This window comes from Ostrinia furnacalis, unplaced genomic scaffold (genome assembly GCF_004193835.3).
Source record: "Ostrinia furnacalis isolate ACB-3 unplaced genomic scaffold, ASM419383v2 OfSCF4672, whole genome shotgun sequence".
Taxonomy (NCBI): domain Eukaryota; kingdom Metazoa; phylum Arthropoda; class Insecta; order Lepidoptera; family Crambidae; genus Ostrinia; species Ostrinia furnacalis.
In genome coordinates, this window is record NW_021134911.1 from 167,577 (window position 1) to 186,058 (window position 18,482).

At 36.7% G+C, this 18,482-nt stretch overlaps 1 protein-coding gene across 1 annotated transcript in view; it reads right to left on the reverse strand.

Annotated features, from left to right (window-relative positions):
- unc-13-4A (BAI1 associated protein 3) overlaps positions 1-18,482 on the reverse strand; it is a 48,386-nt gene that overhangs the window by 3,750 nt on the left and 26,154 nt on the right. The window contains exons 11-21 of the mRNA XM_028314392.1: positions 17,360-17,524; positions 17,080-17,131; positions 15,473-15,569; positions 13,619-13,751; positions 11,547-11,629; positions 10,761-10,824; positions 9,475-9,635; positions 6,496-6,586; positions 3,602-3,791; positions 482-707; positions 14-179 (exon numbers count right to left, since the gene is read on the reverse strand). Coding sequence (XP_028170193.1) covers positions 14-179; positions 482-707; positions 3,602-3,791; positions 6,496-6,586; positions 9,475-9,635; positions 10,761-10,824; positions 11,547-11,629; positions 13,619-13,751; positions 15,473-15,569; positions 17,080-17,131; positions 17,360-17,524 — 1,428 coding nt within the window. The remainder of the gene's footprint in view (positions 1-13; positions 180-481; positions 708-3,601; positions 3,792-6,495; positions 6,587-9,474; positions 9,636-10,760; positions 10,825-11,546; positions 11,630-13,618; positions 13,752-15,472; positions 15,570-17,079; positions 17,132-17,359; positions 17,525-18,482) is intronic.

Genomic DNA, 18,482 nt, shown 5'->3' on the forward strand with positions numbered 1-18,482 from the left:
GTGAAATAGCTACCTCACTAGTATAGACCCGTATGGTGAGGGCAGCGGAGTGCGCAACTGTTCGGTTATTCTATCGGCGAGCCACCCTTCCAGTAATTCCTCCGTTGGAGCCTGGTGATATTGCATCCTTTGTTCCACACGGCCCCATTCTACGTTATGCACCTCCTGCATCGGCAAACCTAATAGAAAGGAATAATACGAATTCATATCATATTTTTGTTATTATTAGGAAGCACGATGAAATAACAGATAACTGAATGATATCATGTGTTAAGTAGGTATTAATTAGATTATTTTTATTAAGTTATCTTTAGCAATCAATAATACTTGTACATATCGTTTAGATTCCGGGCAGAGTTTCCGTATAATTGACATTGGTTCAGTGCAATGTTAAACAAGTGCAAGTACATAACCATTATGTAATGTTAGATAATGTTATAAACAAATATTTTTACGGTCAATAAAATACGCAATATATCACCTTTTCCTTCGGCATGAAAGAAGTCAGCGAGTAAGTCAAGGGCTTCCCGCAGCCTGTGGTGGTAGACCCTGGGTCTCTCCGCGCCACCCGCGTCGGCCTGGGTGGAGACTTCTTTCAGCACGGCGCTCCAGTACCCAGCCAGGGCTCTGGTGAAGGCGCGCGGCAGCAGCCACGTGTTCAGGGACGAGAGGTGCTGATCCAGGTACTCCAGAAGAGGAGTTATTGCCTTTGGGAGAATGCCACGAACTGGTAAGTTCTTTTACGGACAGCCCTACCTGTTTGTCAGATTTAGAAATATACCAAGATTTCTTTTAAAGATCTAGGAATACGAGTAGGTAATGAAAACTGAAAATTTAAATGTGACGCGTCTTACATTTTCAACATGTGAATTTATGATGATACGAGGCGGGATGCTATCGGGGAGCAGCAGGCGTATCAACTACGAAAGCTCATTTGAGTGGAAACGACAGATACGTCGCGATGGGTAACTTTTCAAAAGACGATAACGGGGTAACATATTTCGATGTAGGCACTTGATAGCAATTTAGGGTCCAAAATTTATTCGGAACCATAATCTATACTTATAATAAATCTGTAGAGAGGTCAATTCTGTACATGAAATATATTTTCAAAATAACAGTGATCGATACTGATGCCAAAAATGCAATCAGTAAAATTTGTGTCTGTCTGTCTGTCTGTCTGTATGTTCCTTATAGAAACAAAAACTACTCGACGGATATTAACGAAACTTGGCACAATTATTCTTCATACTCCTGGGCAGGTTATAGGATACTTAGGAATTCCCACGGGAACAGGAATTAGCGGGAAAATCCTTTTGTATGAAAAATCTAAACCGCTTAAGTAAGACGCTTGAAATTTGGCATGTAGGTACCTTAGTAAACTTAAAGCTTAGTTACAACAGGATAGTGCAAAATTCCTACGGGAACGGTAATTAGCGGGGAAATCCTTTTGTATGAAAAATCTAAACCGCTTAAGTTAGACGTTTAAAATTTGATATGTAGGTACCTTAGTAAACTTAAAGCTTAGTTGCAACAAGAAATTCCCGAAATTCCAACGGGAACGGGAATTAACGGGAAAATCCTTTTGTATGAAAAATCTAAACCGCTTAAGTTAGACGCTTGAAATTTGGCAAGGTTTTTGTAAGTTTTATCTGTGGTTTTGTTAAAAAAAGTAGTAACTACAGTAAGTTTTAATACTTTTCAAACTTAATGATTTCATCTACCTACCTAAATCACCTAACTAAAAGAAAATTATGTTTAGAGAGGAATTGCTATTGTGTGGCTAGTTACCCACCATTATTCATGTAGCCATTTAATATTTATTTCTAAGGGTCAGACAGACCTTATTTCGAAGGTTTTACAGACACTGTAGCTTGTTTCATAATAAATCCTTATTTACATTCTTACTTCAGCCGACAATTTCGCGCGGCTCTCTGCGTCAAGTAAAAATAAGGTTCTGTACCTCTAGTAGGAAAAACTTTCGAGTTCGTTTCGTTGCGTATTCAAAGTGTCATCGAAAAATTTTGTATGAAAAATTAAACAGCGCCCCCTATATATTATAGCCGCCCTAGGGGGCGCTGTTTAATTTTTCATACAAAATTTTTCGATGACACTTTGAATACGCAACGAAACGAACTCGAAAGTTTTTCCTACTAGAGGTACTGTAATGAGTTTTTTACGCGTCAAGTGACTTACGTTTCGTGCTTATCTTTGTGTTTTTAAATGAACATTTTCCGGTTTAAAAAGTAACCAACTCGTCTGTTTTAATTTAAAATTATGCATGTACTTATAGTTACTTGATTCCAAGTAATACGAGAACTTTCTGCTTTTCAAATTTAATTTAAAGTAAATTTAATGAAGTACCTGCTCTACTTTCATCCGTACGACTCATAATTAAATTAACTTTCTGAATCTTTCTAGGATGATCATATTAATGTAATAAAAGTGAAAGTGTGGCGCAGACATGCTTTCAGCTACACTGAAGCATACAACACAATTTAGATTATCTTAATTAGCTAAAAGTCTGTTAGAATTTTCTAGATAAGTGGTTATTTCGTCTATTACATTCCAAGTAAAGGTACGATATCGCGTAGCTGACGTAAAAATACTCATAGTTAATTGTTATTACTTTCCATTTAAAATAATTAAAATTCCTCTAATGGATGACTACTAATCGAATGTAATACATTTTTTTGTGGAAGTGTATTTTGTATTGTATTGTATAGTGAGTGAGGTAGACTTTTTACGGATACCTACTACTTTTTGAAGATGGAAATTCGTTTGTGACTTCTCCAAATAGACACACTTTGAATCCCAGATACAGGTAGAACTACACACGCCACACTATTAGGTTTGAGTAACAAATTGAACTGAGTCTGCTTCGCTTTGTAGAAGCCAAGTAAGTACTGCAATCCGAATCGCAACCGTTCTCGTAGCACTGTTGCGCTACGGAAAACTCTGTGTTACCGGAGATCCTTGAGTACCTCGGATGGAAACACTACAGTTAATTTTATTGTATTTGGCATCTGGCACTTATAGACATTTTAATATTATTATGAGAAATTGGCAGTCCTGATATAAATTAGTTATTATTTAACGACTACGATAACAATGTAAAAATCAATACTCATTTTGTTTTGTAAATGTTGTTTTGCAAAACAACGCTGTTAATTGACAAGCAAAGCTAGTAATGAGTAATTTCATCTCGAACCTAGGCTCTACATTTCCAATTAGAACGCAAATCAAATGGCACACAGCGATACCCCCTCTTGTAGAAGGCAATGAGTTGTCGTCCTTAGCTACATTAGCGAGAAGTTTAAACAGTGCCATAGTACAAAAGCTTCGCCTTTAATTTACCTACGTCTCTAATTTGAGAGCTCCAGGACTTAAATGCAACATGATCTGAAACGAACTCAAAACTCGATTCAAATTCAGGCATATATTGAGGCTTGACCAATCAAAGGACATAATCTATAACTAAGATTGATTGAATCGAGTTTTGAGCGTCATCTTATACTTAATACGGTCCTATCAGTACCTGAAAAACATATCATTGTGGTCGTATTTACGAAGTAACTGTCAGACAGTTTTGTGTGCCTACCTGTGCCGTCGGCAACGTGTCCGGTGACCAGGCCAGATGGAACACCGCCTTCCTGAGTGGCGGGCGGGAGCGTGCGGCAAGCGGCGCGGCGGCGCGGGCTGAACGTGCGTCCAGCGTGCCCAGGGCTCCACGCACCAGCTGCCGGGCGTTCTCATCGGCACTGCTCATGTGGTCTGTTCTGTTGCTAAACCTGAGAGGGAACCGTAGAGTGGGCTTGGTGATGAATGACAATGATATTGACAACCGTGTGCCACCACTAGCACGCTTGGAATGCATTTAAGCAGTACCGCGCGATGGAAACAATTTGATCATGCACATAAGGAAATATATTAACAACAGTTAAGTGTTGAACTTTACCTATCATAAATATTAAAATGTTAATTAAATAAGTAATAAATAAATAAAAGCTAAAATGAAGACGTCGCGTAATTTGATATATTCAATTTCCTAAACATTAACTTTTTTATCAGACTAAGAATTTAAAATGTTATTGCGAAACGAACTATAAATTAACTTTTCCCAGAACAAAATGAGTCATAATAATAACTTTCGCTGAAATAATTACACAAAAAGTAGAAAGAATAAATGAACGTAATAAAGGAATAACTACAGGAGCCCTGCGAAAAGTAGAAAAGCGAATCATTTATATAATTTGCTCCACTCCGCGTTCCTTTCTGTTCCCATTTTGAGATTTGTTTCCTGCTAAGTTTATGGACTGATTCCGTACGAAGTAAAAAGTTTAAAATGCCGGTACGTACAGTACATAGTATAGTATACTTAGAGCTTACATTTCATTAAGCACATAATACGCATACGTAGGTATACGTAAACGTTTTCTTTGTCGTATTACTTTATTTAAAGAGACGCGACGAAATAGGAGTAATTTTCTCATTCAAAGTAAACGTCCTCAAATTAAGTGGAAGTATTCCTTCATCGTCTTATATTGTTGATAAACGTGTTATTTTGTGTTGACGAATATTATGTCATTTCCCTTTATACAGCTTTTTGTGTACTATGTAATATAAACATTTGTGAAATTTTATGAGGTCACCATCCGCATTTGGTAGTAAATTTTCCATTACTGATTATAGTTCTACCCATAAAGCTACGATAACAATCTAAACACATTTAGAAGCTTTTAACCACTCGCATAATTATAACTGAGGTGGTCTTATCTTTATGGTCTTGCGTTTACTGAACAACATGAAAGAACTGTAATAGCTTACACGATATGAACCTTCTGTCTTTTTTATTAATATCTCTATCGTAAATGTACGAGTATGTATGTACCTACCGGCAGGAGTAAAAAAGAAAATTCAGTTTCAATATAATCTTTTCAACTACTCAAATTACATCAATTTAGGTACATTCGTAACACGACGAGTCACTCAGGTCAAACGCTAAAGTTGCTTCAACTGCAAAGTGGTAAAGTGTAGGTATATGTTTCCCATTACAAGTTTTCCAGTTAATCTCAGGGAAAAAACTTGCCAAACTTCTTGTGGGTTATACGATTTTCCGTTCTCTTTATTTAGCTTCTGAGTGTTTCTACAGGTCTACACATAACTGGGGCACGATAGAAAATGAGCAAATATACACAGATGTTGAACGTTCTTGTTATAAAAGTTGGTACACTCTCTCTGTGACATTTTTAGAACCCAATTTATACTTTGAAAATTATTGTCTTTTCTATTGCAGCATTTGAGTTAAACGGTTTGTAATTAATGCTATTGTTAACGCCATCTATCGGCGTATCAGCGCACATAATACGTCTGAAGTTGTATACGAGCAAGGAGCCTGGAGGGGAGCGCGGGGGCGGCCCGCGTCAACTTCACTCGATTACNGCTATGATTGGAGCAGTCGTGTTACAGGAAAGTGAAGGTTGTTCAGAGCGGGCGCTGAAAGCGTTGTGTAGGTTTGTGAAATAAGAGCTGAATTCGCTTGTACTTGCTAAACATGGTAGTACCTACCTATATTCGTAGTATATGAGTCATAGTAGACATGCTACTCGTAGCATCGGCAATTCGTTCTTTACCTTTAGTTTTTTTACATTTAGGTACTTAGGTAAAGTTTTTAGACTGCGTGCATTCGATCACGGTGTCAACGTGATTTGTGTCCGAAATACGTACCTATTTCAATATCTCATAAAAATATCACACCAACTACATACCTACCTATGACGGTTCGTCGATTTAAAATTTGTATTTATGTACTTTTGAAAAGCGACTCGGTTGCCACGGGCTTTTATGTGCGATGTTATGATGTGAATCATTGAGAACCAGTGACGTGGAATTCGTCACCACATTGCAATAGGAATGCGACAAGTGACTCGCTCATCAGTTAGCTCTAGTCTGCTCAGGTGTTTCTTATTTTTTCGTGTTTTTTGTGCTTAATTTATGTGTAGGTATTGCAATTCGTATGTAAGTATTTTACTATTCAAATCGTCGATGCTTCACGCAGGGACGTTGTGGATATCCGTAACTGTAACCGAAACTTTCGGATATCCGAAATAAAGAAATATCCGAAACCGTAACCGTAACCGATTCCTTTTGAATCGGTTACGGTTACGGTTTCGGATATTTTCGGATGTAGTTAGTTTAAATTGTTTTTTGTTTAGCATTATACGTAAAGGCATAACAGTCTGATTTACCTTTAAAATGCCATCTACGTAGTATAATTTATTTTTTATTACTTTTTATTCGATGTAAAGTGTGCGGCCATGAATAAACCGTGTTGGACAACTATTGCAAATTGCATTCTAAAGCACAGATATCCGTAACCGTATCCATAACCGAAACTACATATCCATAACATCCCTAGCTTCATGTAGCGTGTCTGCTGCAGCCCTGATTGCAAGCGTCGGCGGGCGTCACGGTCGGCAGATTAGCGGCACTTACATGTGTTCGTCGTCGTACTCGGCGAGCGAGCGGCGCACGTACTCCAGATTGTTCACGATCGTGCAGATCTCTTCGGTGGTCTTGTTTTGACCTGGGACAAGAAATTTGATTGAATTCCAAGATAATTCGCGGAAATACTTAGAGGTATCTGTTAAGATTCCACTGTATAAAAATACCATTATTTTTAAAAGCTTTTTACCTAACTTGATTTAGAAAAAAAAACAAATGAACTCTGGTAATTACACGAAAAGTAAAATAATTGATTTTCCCAAATTCTATTTTATTTTTCTTTTGTTTCTTTATGATTTATTACTTCTTTTCTGATACTTACCTATATTTTGCTGCAATTTACACAATATTTTTAATAAAATAAATTAAAACGTTCTTAAAAATTATGCAGCTGTCTACACGAGGCCAAAATGGTTCATGATTTTCCCCATGTCTTTTTAGGAATAGGTATTTCAATAACAATAATTTAGTAATTTTACTAGGTTTTACTACAGCTGCCGTCTCTATTATCCTTCTCATTAGCTTTGATAGCAAAGCAAAAGTAAAGAAATGTAAGTACGTTTCTACACACATGAATTTGAAGACCTAAATCTACCTAGGCATTGAATTCACAGCCTTATTAAATGTCCATTGCTGCGCAGAACTTTGTAAAGATACGCTTTCGATTCACAGAAGCTCACTTTCAATGCCGCTTTACAAACGCTGCGTCGAATATTAGAAATTATGTGAACGTTATTCGCATCGCAGCGTGAGATTTGAGGGCAAAAATGCTTTTGCATTATAGTAGACAATGAAATTAATGTGAATGGATCGGTCTTCAGAGGAGCGTAGCTGAGACAATATTGACAAGTGAGATTAATAGATGTAGTCGTGCTGAGAGGCGCCGGGCGGCGGCGCCGAGTGCCTCTTAAGCCGCATGAGGTGAATGAGAGTGACGTGCCCTCTGACACTAACGTGACCGAATCAACTAGTTGTTCATCATTGGGCGCCAATCAAGCTATTTAAAACTTTGTGTATTTCAGTCATACATTGTGACCTTTTTGTAGATATTAAATGTTAGATAGTTTGAAGTGTAGCGTGGTGTAGCTAGCGAATAGAGAAAACTTTAAAGCTCCGGGCACACAGGATAACAAAACTACAAAACAAAAGTAATTCCGCACTAGCTTTTCGTGGCTTGGGTCTAAAACCACCCAATTAATTTTATTGATAAGGTAAACTAAAAAATAAGGACTAAAAAGCAAACATATCAGAAATCAGAAATCAGAAATATTTATTTGCTTTTACATGGTTTTACAAGATATTATTATTACAATTGGCATGTCCACATGTTGACTTAATTAGTCATGCAAATATTGAGAAAAAAAAGAAAAATTTAAGTACAAAATAACAATAATAAATTACAGCGTTTGAATGTCAGGATTATTATTACATATTATACTTAGAAAAATATAAATACCAATGCTTGATGAAATAAGGAATCAAAATAGCTTTGTCGCTATATTATGTATCCATGTAGGTAACTTTTTTTCTTCCAGCTATATCTACAAGGGTCTACCTACATAATAAGCCGCTTAAAACATGTGCTTAGCAGTTACAATCGCAGTAGAGTTCTCTCGACATCGTGTATGAATCGCGATATTATGGAAATAGTGTTTTCGCGAACAATATCCCATTTCCACTTCTCGGACCGGGCGGGATGGAAAATGCTAGACCGGATCGGGGCAGGGAATTGCGGAATAGTCTATTCGACGGAATTGTTAGGTATGTACCTGCGTAGGAATCTAGTACTGACCTACTTTCGTACTACGAAAATATGAATATTGAAATAGCAGACAGCAGCTTGAGAAGAATAGACGAGGATAAGGGTCTATGCCGTTCAGTGATCTGACGTAGGTTACCATTAGTAATTACACATACCAAAAATAAATAAAAATACCTATAAATTCGTTCGGAGGTTTGTTATGATACCTACAAGTTAGATTTTACCGGGGCAAAGTTATTACTTAGTCATAATTTGGTAACTATCAGAGACTGCTACTCAGAAGCCCACACACGTTTCACCTCAATTTCGCAGCCAGTTCGAGTTTATAAAGCGCTGACAGTAACGAATCGCTTCTGCAGACGCCGGCGGAAACGACAAATCTGCGCCTTCCGCACTCGCCGTATATTTTGAAGAATGCACTACGAACGTAGTGGCCTAGGTACGATTTCTGGACCAACTTGAAAACTACCTCTTCAGGATTGCCTAGCCAACATGAAATGCGACATTTCAACATTTTATAGAAAGGACAATTTTATTATTGTTTCTCTAAGTTTTTCGTATAGTTATTAAATAAAAAAATAAAAATACGGTTATTATACGTATGTAACAAGTTGGGCATCTAATTAACAACACTTTTAATGTTAGAAATCACTGTAGTATAGTCACTTATGATTAGTCAATAGGTACGTACAGTCTACCAATGTTATCAAACTTGCCACTTAAATGTTATAATTTAATATTGAGAAGATAAATATTTTGTTTTCTTGAATAATTTAGCAAAGCCTGCGAGACTAACGAAATCAAAGCAGTTGTAATAAGAATATTAATAATAAGCACATTTGAGAGCCATTTAATTAGGAGGCTTATTAAGTCTGGAGAGAGTAGACAGGGGCGGAGCATAAATGCAACATAAATTATTTAAATACTACGAAAATATGTTTTTTAAGTTAGTTAATAATTAATTAAAAGTAAAGACTAAATTCTCATGGCCACAAAATAAGGCTCCAGCGGGTACATACCGAATTAGTGACCTCAGCTATTACTCTAATTAGAAACTCGCTGAGAATATGTGAGTATTGATTGAGCACTTGAATGATATAGAGACTGGACGGCTCAAGCTCGAAAACCCGTCTATTATGCTGCTTCATGGAGCCGCTAATAGGACGCCACACAAACCCATGAATCGATATAATGGTTTCTACACTTACCGTGGTTCTCGTAGTATCCCTGGTCAGCCAGCGCCCCGTGCACGAGGTCGGCGTAATGCAGCGCGGTGGCGCAGGCCGCTTCCAGCAAGCGGAGGCTGCCACCGCCGGTACCCTCCTCGGAGCCACCAATGGCGCGCCACACCAGTCGCATGTGGTAGAGGCTGTTTGGATACGTTACTTTTTAACAAAATACGTCATGGCATTAGGTTCGCCTTATGTTATTACGTCATACTCTGTTATATTGTGCTCTGTTAAGTTTATCGTAAGAAAAAAGGGAATACTTTTTCGTGTGATCTTCCACCTCATTTTAGTTGTAAACGTAAAAAGTAAGTACGTTTCCCCATCCGTAAACTCGTAAACAGACACGTTTAATTAACTACAAAGTTACAAAGACAGAAGCCGCTTCCGCGTAAAGTAGTCAAATTGTAATAAAATGTGGACTGCGTAACGGAGATGAACAGCTGGAAATTAATCCGCAACAATACCGTCTTGTAAATGGGTTTAATCAAAAATCCTAGCAGATCACAACGAAATTACACCGGCCCTGGTGCCCGCTGTGACTTTGTAACTCTTTATGTAAATAGCCCCGAGTTAATTACGGGCCTGGTGTTTGTTGATGAGCCCTCTTGCTCTGATAGTGCAAGAGTCATGAATGAAAATTGAACGAAGCTGTGTGTGACACTCATGTAATTGTGCATTTGCGTCATCAGTGGCCCTTTGTTGCGGTTGTCGTGTAATTAATATCTTGAATACAAATTAACTAAATTTTGCAGATCTATTCTGTAACAATAATAAGCAATTTATAAAGTAGCGTTTGCCAATTTGATCAATGTGACCCGTCTGACTCTAAAGTTAAGAAGGTTTAAGTAAAAGCACATCTATTTTTCATAAAAAAATCACGTCTCAAAAGAAATTTTGCTTTTCTATCCCGAAGAGAAAAGCCATTTGAAATTCAGTAGTAGGTATTCATGTAGATACGTCAATGTAGTCCAAGGGATCTTTTGTGAATTGTATGTTAATTCCGTAGCCTGAATATCTACACACATTATAATATGTATAAATGCGTAATGCATAAATTAACTAACTTTGTGGTAGACCACTTTAAAAAACTGAGAGAGAATAGGTACCTAACCTATATTAGGTAACCTACTTGGTTACTGCCACTAAGTATCGGACTTAGTGTGGAAGAACAAAATACGAAGAAACTATACTTACGAGAAAATTTCATCTTACCTTTGAACAATTTCACAATACAGATGACAAATGAAAATGAATGACTGACTTACCAAGCCGCTGTGTCCACCGATGAGGTGCTGTGCTTCACGAGGTGTTCCCCCTCTACGGGGCGATCTAAACAATACATTACAAAATATAAATGTTTTAAATTGAAGCGAAGTAAAAGGTAAAAATAATTAACCAATGATTACTATGCCACTCGCTATCAGTATTAGCGTATACAATTCACAAGCAATCGTATAATTGTCTCTAACCAATAAAAGGTTTCGTGTTACGGTACAGTTTAGATTTCGATTGTTATCTAAATGGCCGGCTGCCTTAGCGCGGGTGTGAACCTTTGCCTTTTGCCCTCTCGACAATAACTGCCTACTCAAAAACAAATCTTTTCCCTCTAAACTTACGCCACGATTTCCTTTGAAGTTTTCAATGGATAACTTTTTACGAGTTTACGAGCTTTCTTCCTCCACGAAGGCAAGCTTCGGAAATGGTGTAACTTAGAATTTGATGGCTGTCAGTTTTATGGTGTGGTTGGTGTAAAGTCAGTATCTTATACTAATTATCTGCCTGAAGTACCTTTCATTATTATTAGTATACTTATTTACTAAGGTAAAGTGTATTACAATAGATACTCCTTATAGGGCCACCTTAAAAGTTTCACGTATGTACAGTAACACTTCTATCTTACGATGCAAATACTTTTTGTAAGTCGATTAACGTAGTTTCCTTTCTTACTACTTGCGTATACAACAAATGCGTAACAATCTACTTTCCCAACTTAAAAAAAACTATTATTTTAGGGATACCTGGAGGTACTAAAAGGTTTAAGTAACACTTACCGAGTTCGACAGCCGCCCGGACCCTTTGCAGCGCCATAGTCTTGGTAACGGCCAGCCAGCGGTCCACCAGGGGCTCGAACCACCTGTGAGAGCATACCGCACTTATCGTATCTCCCTTTATTATTTATGCATCCACCATCAATATAACATTCCCCACAAATTTATGCGGCGACCGTAGGTAGCCCTACTTCGTTTTCACTATCGTTATAATATAGCAAGGCGTCGACTTTGCGAATATTTTACGAATGACATAACACCTTATGTAAGGAATGTTCATGCATAATTTACTTACTTTACAAACATGATGATTATGAAAAATGTGATGTACCTAATAAAAGTTGTAGGTATATGATTGCTATTTAAATATGAAATATCTGTCTGAGTATCACACATCTAATAATATTTTATCGCTAAACATTGTAGTTGAAGCATATCATATTGATATGACTAGGCAAAATAAAACACGAATTTTGCTCCGTATTAAAATCGTTCTTGCATTTAATCGGCCATATCGCTTTCGTATTCGAATTTTTGTTTACCTGTGGAAGCGGGGGCAGTCGGTCGAGAAATTTCTCTCGATAGCAATAAAATCAAGCCCTATATAAAATTATGATTTGATCATCCAAGCTTTCACGTCTCGGCGATTTTCCTCGCAAATCTAAAAGGTGTAAACAATCGACTGTTTGAGCCTCAGGAAAAAGCTTTTAACGTGGGGCTTCCAATATGTTGACATTTTTCACAGAGGCTTTTGTGGGATAAGATGCCTATATATTATTCGTAATTTACAGATGTTCAAGAGATTTATATGATTCTGTACTAAAAATGTTGTGTATTCTGTTTCTTAATTAACTAAATATTGTCTAAAACAAAATTTAGTCGACAATCGAAGCTCATATCGGCAAATTTTAAGTTACGTCGTTAATGAAACATTTCAAGTGAACAAACAAAGTGCTAATCTCATCCGCGGTTTACAGGCTAATTAGCGCCGGCTAATTACCATCTTACTTAGCTAATAACCGTGCAAGCTTCCGTGACCCACGCGAGCTGGCGTCTACGGCATTTTAATGTTTACAAGAATACCTTACTTCCGCAATAAAAGTTTCTAGCACTTGATATTTCTCGATCTTGGTCTTGATATTTACTGGTAGGATAGTCAGACATATTCCATAAAGATTTAGTTTTTTTTTGGAGCTAAAGAACCTTAAAACACATCTGCTAACTCTACATGAAATCAATTTCAGATTTATGCTGATTATATGCACGCAGCATCTTATATTTTCATTTTATCCCGATCGCCTATTGAGGTAGAAATTTAAAAGTCTATTAGGTGGCGTAGCTGCGCCGCTTAAGTTCTAAAGAACCGGGGCAGAACTTTCTAATGCTGAACACGGAGCAATTATTCATCGGAGGGTACATTGTATATTGCGGATCATTATGTAATTAATATCTTAATTAGAAGAGGCAAGATGAATTATTGTGACATCAACCAACTGATGATTATTACTCCATTTGCCCTAAGTGAGTGAAATTGCCTTTCATCCGGAATATTATACACATTCCAAAGTTAGTGGCGCCGGAATCATTTGCACTGTCAAGCTAGTATTAAGTTAATCTACTGGATCACTAGGTGCTACATTTTTCTCCAAGTATGTAATTGACTAAATTAGTTAGATGTAAGTACCTACTAATCATTGAAAGTATTATTTTGATAACGAACTTTTTTGGNTTTACACAATTCGCCGAAATACCGTACCTAAATTTTTTGGAATATCAATGGTGAAGGAACATGGCGATGGCGTAATTTTGCCTTGTAATTTCCATATACTTACTAAGGCTGAGTTTAAAGGTAACTTTAACCGATGTTTTTTGTCAAAGTTAAAATAAGATGGTGGAACTCAGCATATTAAGTTATTTGATTCAAAGTTACTGAAATTCGAATGTTACAGCTTCTCGTAATTAAAATCTTCTCGATTTGCAAGGCTAGAATGAAGTGTTGGGCTAATGTGAGATGAATTAAAATTTGTATCTTGGAATTTTTCGTTAGTGTTGTCATACTAGTCAATAGTGCTTACTTGTAAGCGTCGAGCAGCTGCGGCGGCGGGTCGTGTGTGAGGTGAGGAGGCGGCGCGGGCGCAGCCGCTGCGCACAGCTCGCGCACCGCTGATAGCACCTCAAACGGGAGCGTCTTTGCCGACACAATACATACTAAACACACATAGTAATTATTCATTGTTGTACTCGTACGCGTGTCGCAATGTTATTTAATCGACTGGTAGATAAACGATGAAACATTTTAGACAAACAAACAATAAAGAGGGTTTAAAGGATAACACAAGTTTTAATGGAAATACTGTATTATTTCTGCTAGAGACTTAAGATCGATATGGAGCTCAATCTAGTACAATCGGTACAATTTCATAGAACAGTAACTACGAGTAAATGGTCGACAGATTTTTTCGATTGGTCCGTTTCAAAAAGGTAAAAGTATTACAGAAGCACCACTCTGTAGCTATCGAATAGAGATTAAGGTAGACGGAATTCTGTAACGGTGCCGTAGCTGCGTAGTACTCAAATAAAAAGTGTGGCCATTGCTACCAAATACCGTAGCAGCTACGATATGTACCGTAGTTACGTTTCGTAGCATCTTTTGTAACAGGTGTTATTTACATTTAGCTTTGCTTTGGATGCAATTTTTACAGAAATAGGTGTGTGTGACATAATGGTCATAAGTCTGTTATCGNGTGAATATTAACGTTAGTAAATTATTTAGACATGAAAATTAAATAGGTACATTACACAGCATTGGTTGGACATTTTCACTCAAGATTTCTGTGGGTATTTTAATAGGTCAGCTGTAGGGCATCCTTTATCTAAATTGGGATCGTTATCCAAGTAGAAACCAACGGGGATTTTAGAATATATCAACCAAAATAGATTTCACTGAATTTGATCAAACTTGGTGATTTTCCGTTAGACTCCGGGCCTTCGTTGTATATTTGTAAAGGACTAAGAAGATGTAAGACCGAGATTACAGTGAAATTGCCGACTATCAAAACAATTTCAGTACCTAGTTCTCTTTAAAAGATACAGTACCTTTAAGTAGGTTAAGTAACTCTCTAGCGTTGATAGAAAACATTTCCATTTAATATTCAAATTGTAAGCTATATTACTATATTTATATCATAATATGAAGAAATAAACTTAAACATATCTCTCTAAGTACCTACATCAATGGCAAAAGAGCAACTTGTATTTATTTGTTAAAAGGATACGCTTTGCACACAAATTAAAAATAAGGGCTGCTAAAGGAACCACAAAACCGTCATACGGTCAAGCTAAACAAAACGAACGAGATCTTATTATATGTAGTTGTAAAAAATGCAATTTTGCCACAAATGTATCACAAGCGCTCAACGGTTGGAATGTGCAGGTGTCAAAATGTCCATACGGACCGGCTGTTAGTGTGGCAAAAAGTATGAACGTCAAAAAGTCCCAGTGTCAAAATGTACATTATCACCATGGTTACAATGGTTTAGTGACAAATGGTACACATCACAAAATACGAGTACAACAAAAGCTGTGATAGATAAAATGATCAACTGATTTATTGTGCTCATGATTAAATTAATAAAATTAAATGTCAAAATGTTCAATGTTCTTGTAGTCTAGTCAATAGAGTTTTTTTGGGCATTTTTACCTTGATACATTTAAACACGTGTTCACATTAGCTATTATACAATAAGACGCTTGTTTGAATAAACCCGAAGACATTTTAACTTCAGATCATTTTAACCATTGCTCATTTCGACGTTTATACTTTTTGCCACACTAACAGCCGGTCCGTATGGACATTTTGACACCTGCACATTCCAACCGTTGAGCGTTTTTTCGCATTGACTACCCACTCCCAGAATGATCACAAGTACCTCCATTTCCCTGTTCGTCGTACACTTCCTCCTCGGCGACGCCGCACCAGCCCTCGGCCACCCAGTGCTCCACGCACTGCCGCACATCTTCCGACACCTATGTTTATTTACATTGTGTTAATAAATATTACAAACTTACAAATTAGTGAAACATACATTACTTACAACTAACTAATGTTTAGTTATAAGTATTGTAAATTCTGTCTTTTCAGTTTCAAATTACTTAGCAGTGAAAACTTCTAGGTTTAGGTACACCTCATTTTACATATGTTATATTTTGTATTAAACTGTAAGCTGTATGTTTTCCTAATAAAGAATATTGCGTAATGCAAAAATGTGTTTGCAAAAATGTCTTTTTAAATTAAAAAGGAAGAGTTTATATTGCCCCCACTTTTTAAGAGATCTTTATAATATGTAGATTTCAAACATTAATGACGAAATAATGGAGATGAGGTTCATTATTACGTGTTATGATTTAAAACCATTTATGTAACACATCCATTTAGGCACTACTAAAAAGAAAAAGAATAACAGAAACATTTGAAATACAAAATGACATAACTCGTGCACAAGGATTTTTAATAGCAGTTAAATGCTTGCCCTTGTTCTACTTTACTATTTCTTGAACGAATGAAACCTATTCAGAGACAATAAACATAGGGTTATAAATAAGTGCATGAACTTTCCGCAATTATTAATTTATACTGGGAATTGCCAGCTGGATTGGAATTCGCGCTTGAGAACACAACATGTGTGGAAATCAGCAAATTATATGGACGGACGAGACATTCAACATCAAATAAGCAAGAATTACATACCACATGTTGCGTAGACTGGAATAAACATTAAAAAATTTTTGATGTTTGATTTTTGACAAGTCCTTTGCTAAGTTACCAGAATCGCTCATGCTTTTGTTTTAACAAAATACTATTTCACAAAATTACGATATCATATATCAGCATAGTGTATATTTTAATCTTCTCATACTCTTTAAAGGGATTTTACTGGAAATATCCATTACGGAGAAATGTTGGGTATTGGCATAGTTCTCGGAAACATAAATTGAATTCAATGATGCAGCTTAATTTAATTTTCCACTGAAAATCTAGGTTGCGTTCATCTCTCTAATAATATTTAGCCAGTAAATGTTTTAAGCAGAACTGGATGCTAGAATTATTACCAGGAACTTAAATAGATATTTAATTTATGAATTAGGCCTCTTAGTTTTTTAAATGAGTGAGATCAAGTTTAATTCTACAAACAATATACCTACATTTAACCTAAAAATAAAACTTTCTCAGAACCACTATTAAAGCACTCAGCTCTAGTTCATGAAGTTCTGGGAAGTTACAATAAAAATAAGAGACATTCCTAGTACGAGATGACTCAACAGCTTTTGAAAAAAATTCGAAGTTTTGAGGCAAACTAAGTTAAGTTTGTGTAAATACTGACTTCGGAAAGTTTTCTAGATCATTAATATGTATAAGAATTGTTATCCAGGGTAAAGTATTGTCTTTCTTTTTTATTTATTCCGGGTTGTTTGTAGACTTTGATTTGAGAGAAATCTGAATGAAATCATACTTCAAACAAACATTAAATCAACTTACCATCTTATCAATTTGTGTGAAGACAACACTGAAGTATGGCACATTGTTAGTCCTGAAACAAATATATACGATATTATAACAAGAATGTATGGATTTGTAAAAAAATATCGGATACTGTTGTATACGAAACACATTTTGTTTCATCGTAAGTAAAAAACCCTTGCGATTTAAGCAAAATACAGCACATCAGACGTAAACGTTGACTAACACCTATATATCTATAAAAGCGAAAGATCACTGACTGACGTACTCATCACGAAATCAGGAGGTGTTCACTTACGTCTCGAAAAGCGGGTGGTAGTAAGTCAGGCCCTGCTGCAGATCGATTTGCACGAGGGTGATGAGATTCACGAGGTCCTCACCACGCTCCGACTCCGTGTCCTGGGCACATAAAGCCTCGTACCACTCCGCTGTACCCTTACGCAGGCTGCCCACTATCTCTGTCCTGTGATACAAGGTTCATTGTTAGGGCAATTTTGGAGTAAGTAGTTGACCGCCACTCATTTCATTTGACAACCGAAAAAATACAACTCTGAAAATATATAATTTTTTCGCTGCTAAAACGAATTATGCAAAACGTGTTACACGAAATCATAAAGCATAGGTAAATAAATAACAATAAATATTTGCGTAAATGTTTAAAATACCCTTATTACATGTCCATATGTGTTCAGTCACGAATGTTTGAATAACAATGCACGGTACAACAACGAGTTTACGGCTCTCATTCAATGCGTGATATTTACATAACGTTATTGCATATCTAAATATATAAAAGGAGAAACTGACTGACTGACTGACAGATCAACGCACAGCCTAAACGGCTAAACGTAGGCACTTGAAATTTGGAAGGGACGTAGCTTAGGTACCGTAGAGGTGCACTAAGAAAGGAATTCCCGAAATTCCCACGGGAACGGGAATTAGCGGGAAAAACGGGATTCACGCGTACGAAGTCGCGGGCGGCCGCTAGTCATTTTCATATAAACTCTCTGAAATACACCGCCTTCCGAATAAATCATTGATGGTTCATACACAACGTAGCTTTATAAGGTAAACGTATCTAAACACTGTTTTAATATTTGGTTCTTTAATAATAATAATAATAAAGCATTTATTTCTTTCTTTCACAATCCAATAATACAGCGAAACACAAATTGCTATGTACTAATTGAACAGGGTAAGATTGTGAGAGAACTGGAGTCTGAACTAGGCGAGAAGCCTGTACTACAGAGCGCTAGTACTCTCCTCTCTCGATAATGGCCGTAGCACATAGAATTTATAAAAGTTATTTAAAAAACTAGACAAAAAACTAGACGAATATTGAAAGAGAGTGTGTATAAGGTGAAGTGTAAGTGATGTGAGAGTGAGTGTAATGAGAGTGTAGGTGTATGTAAGTGTGAGTG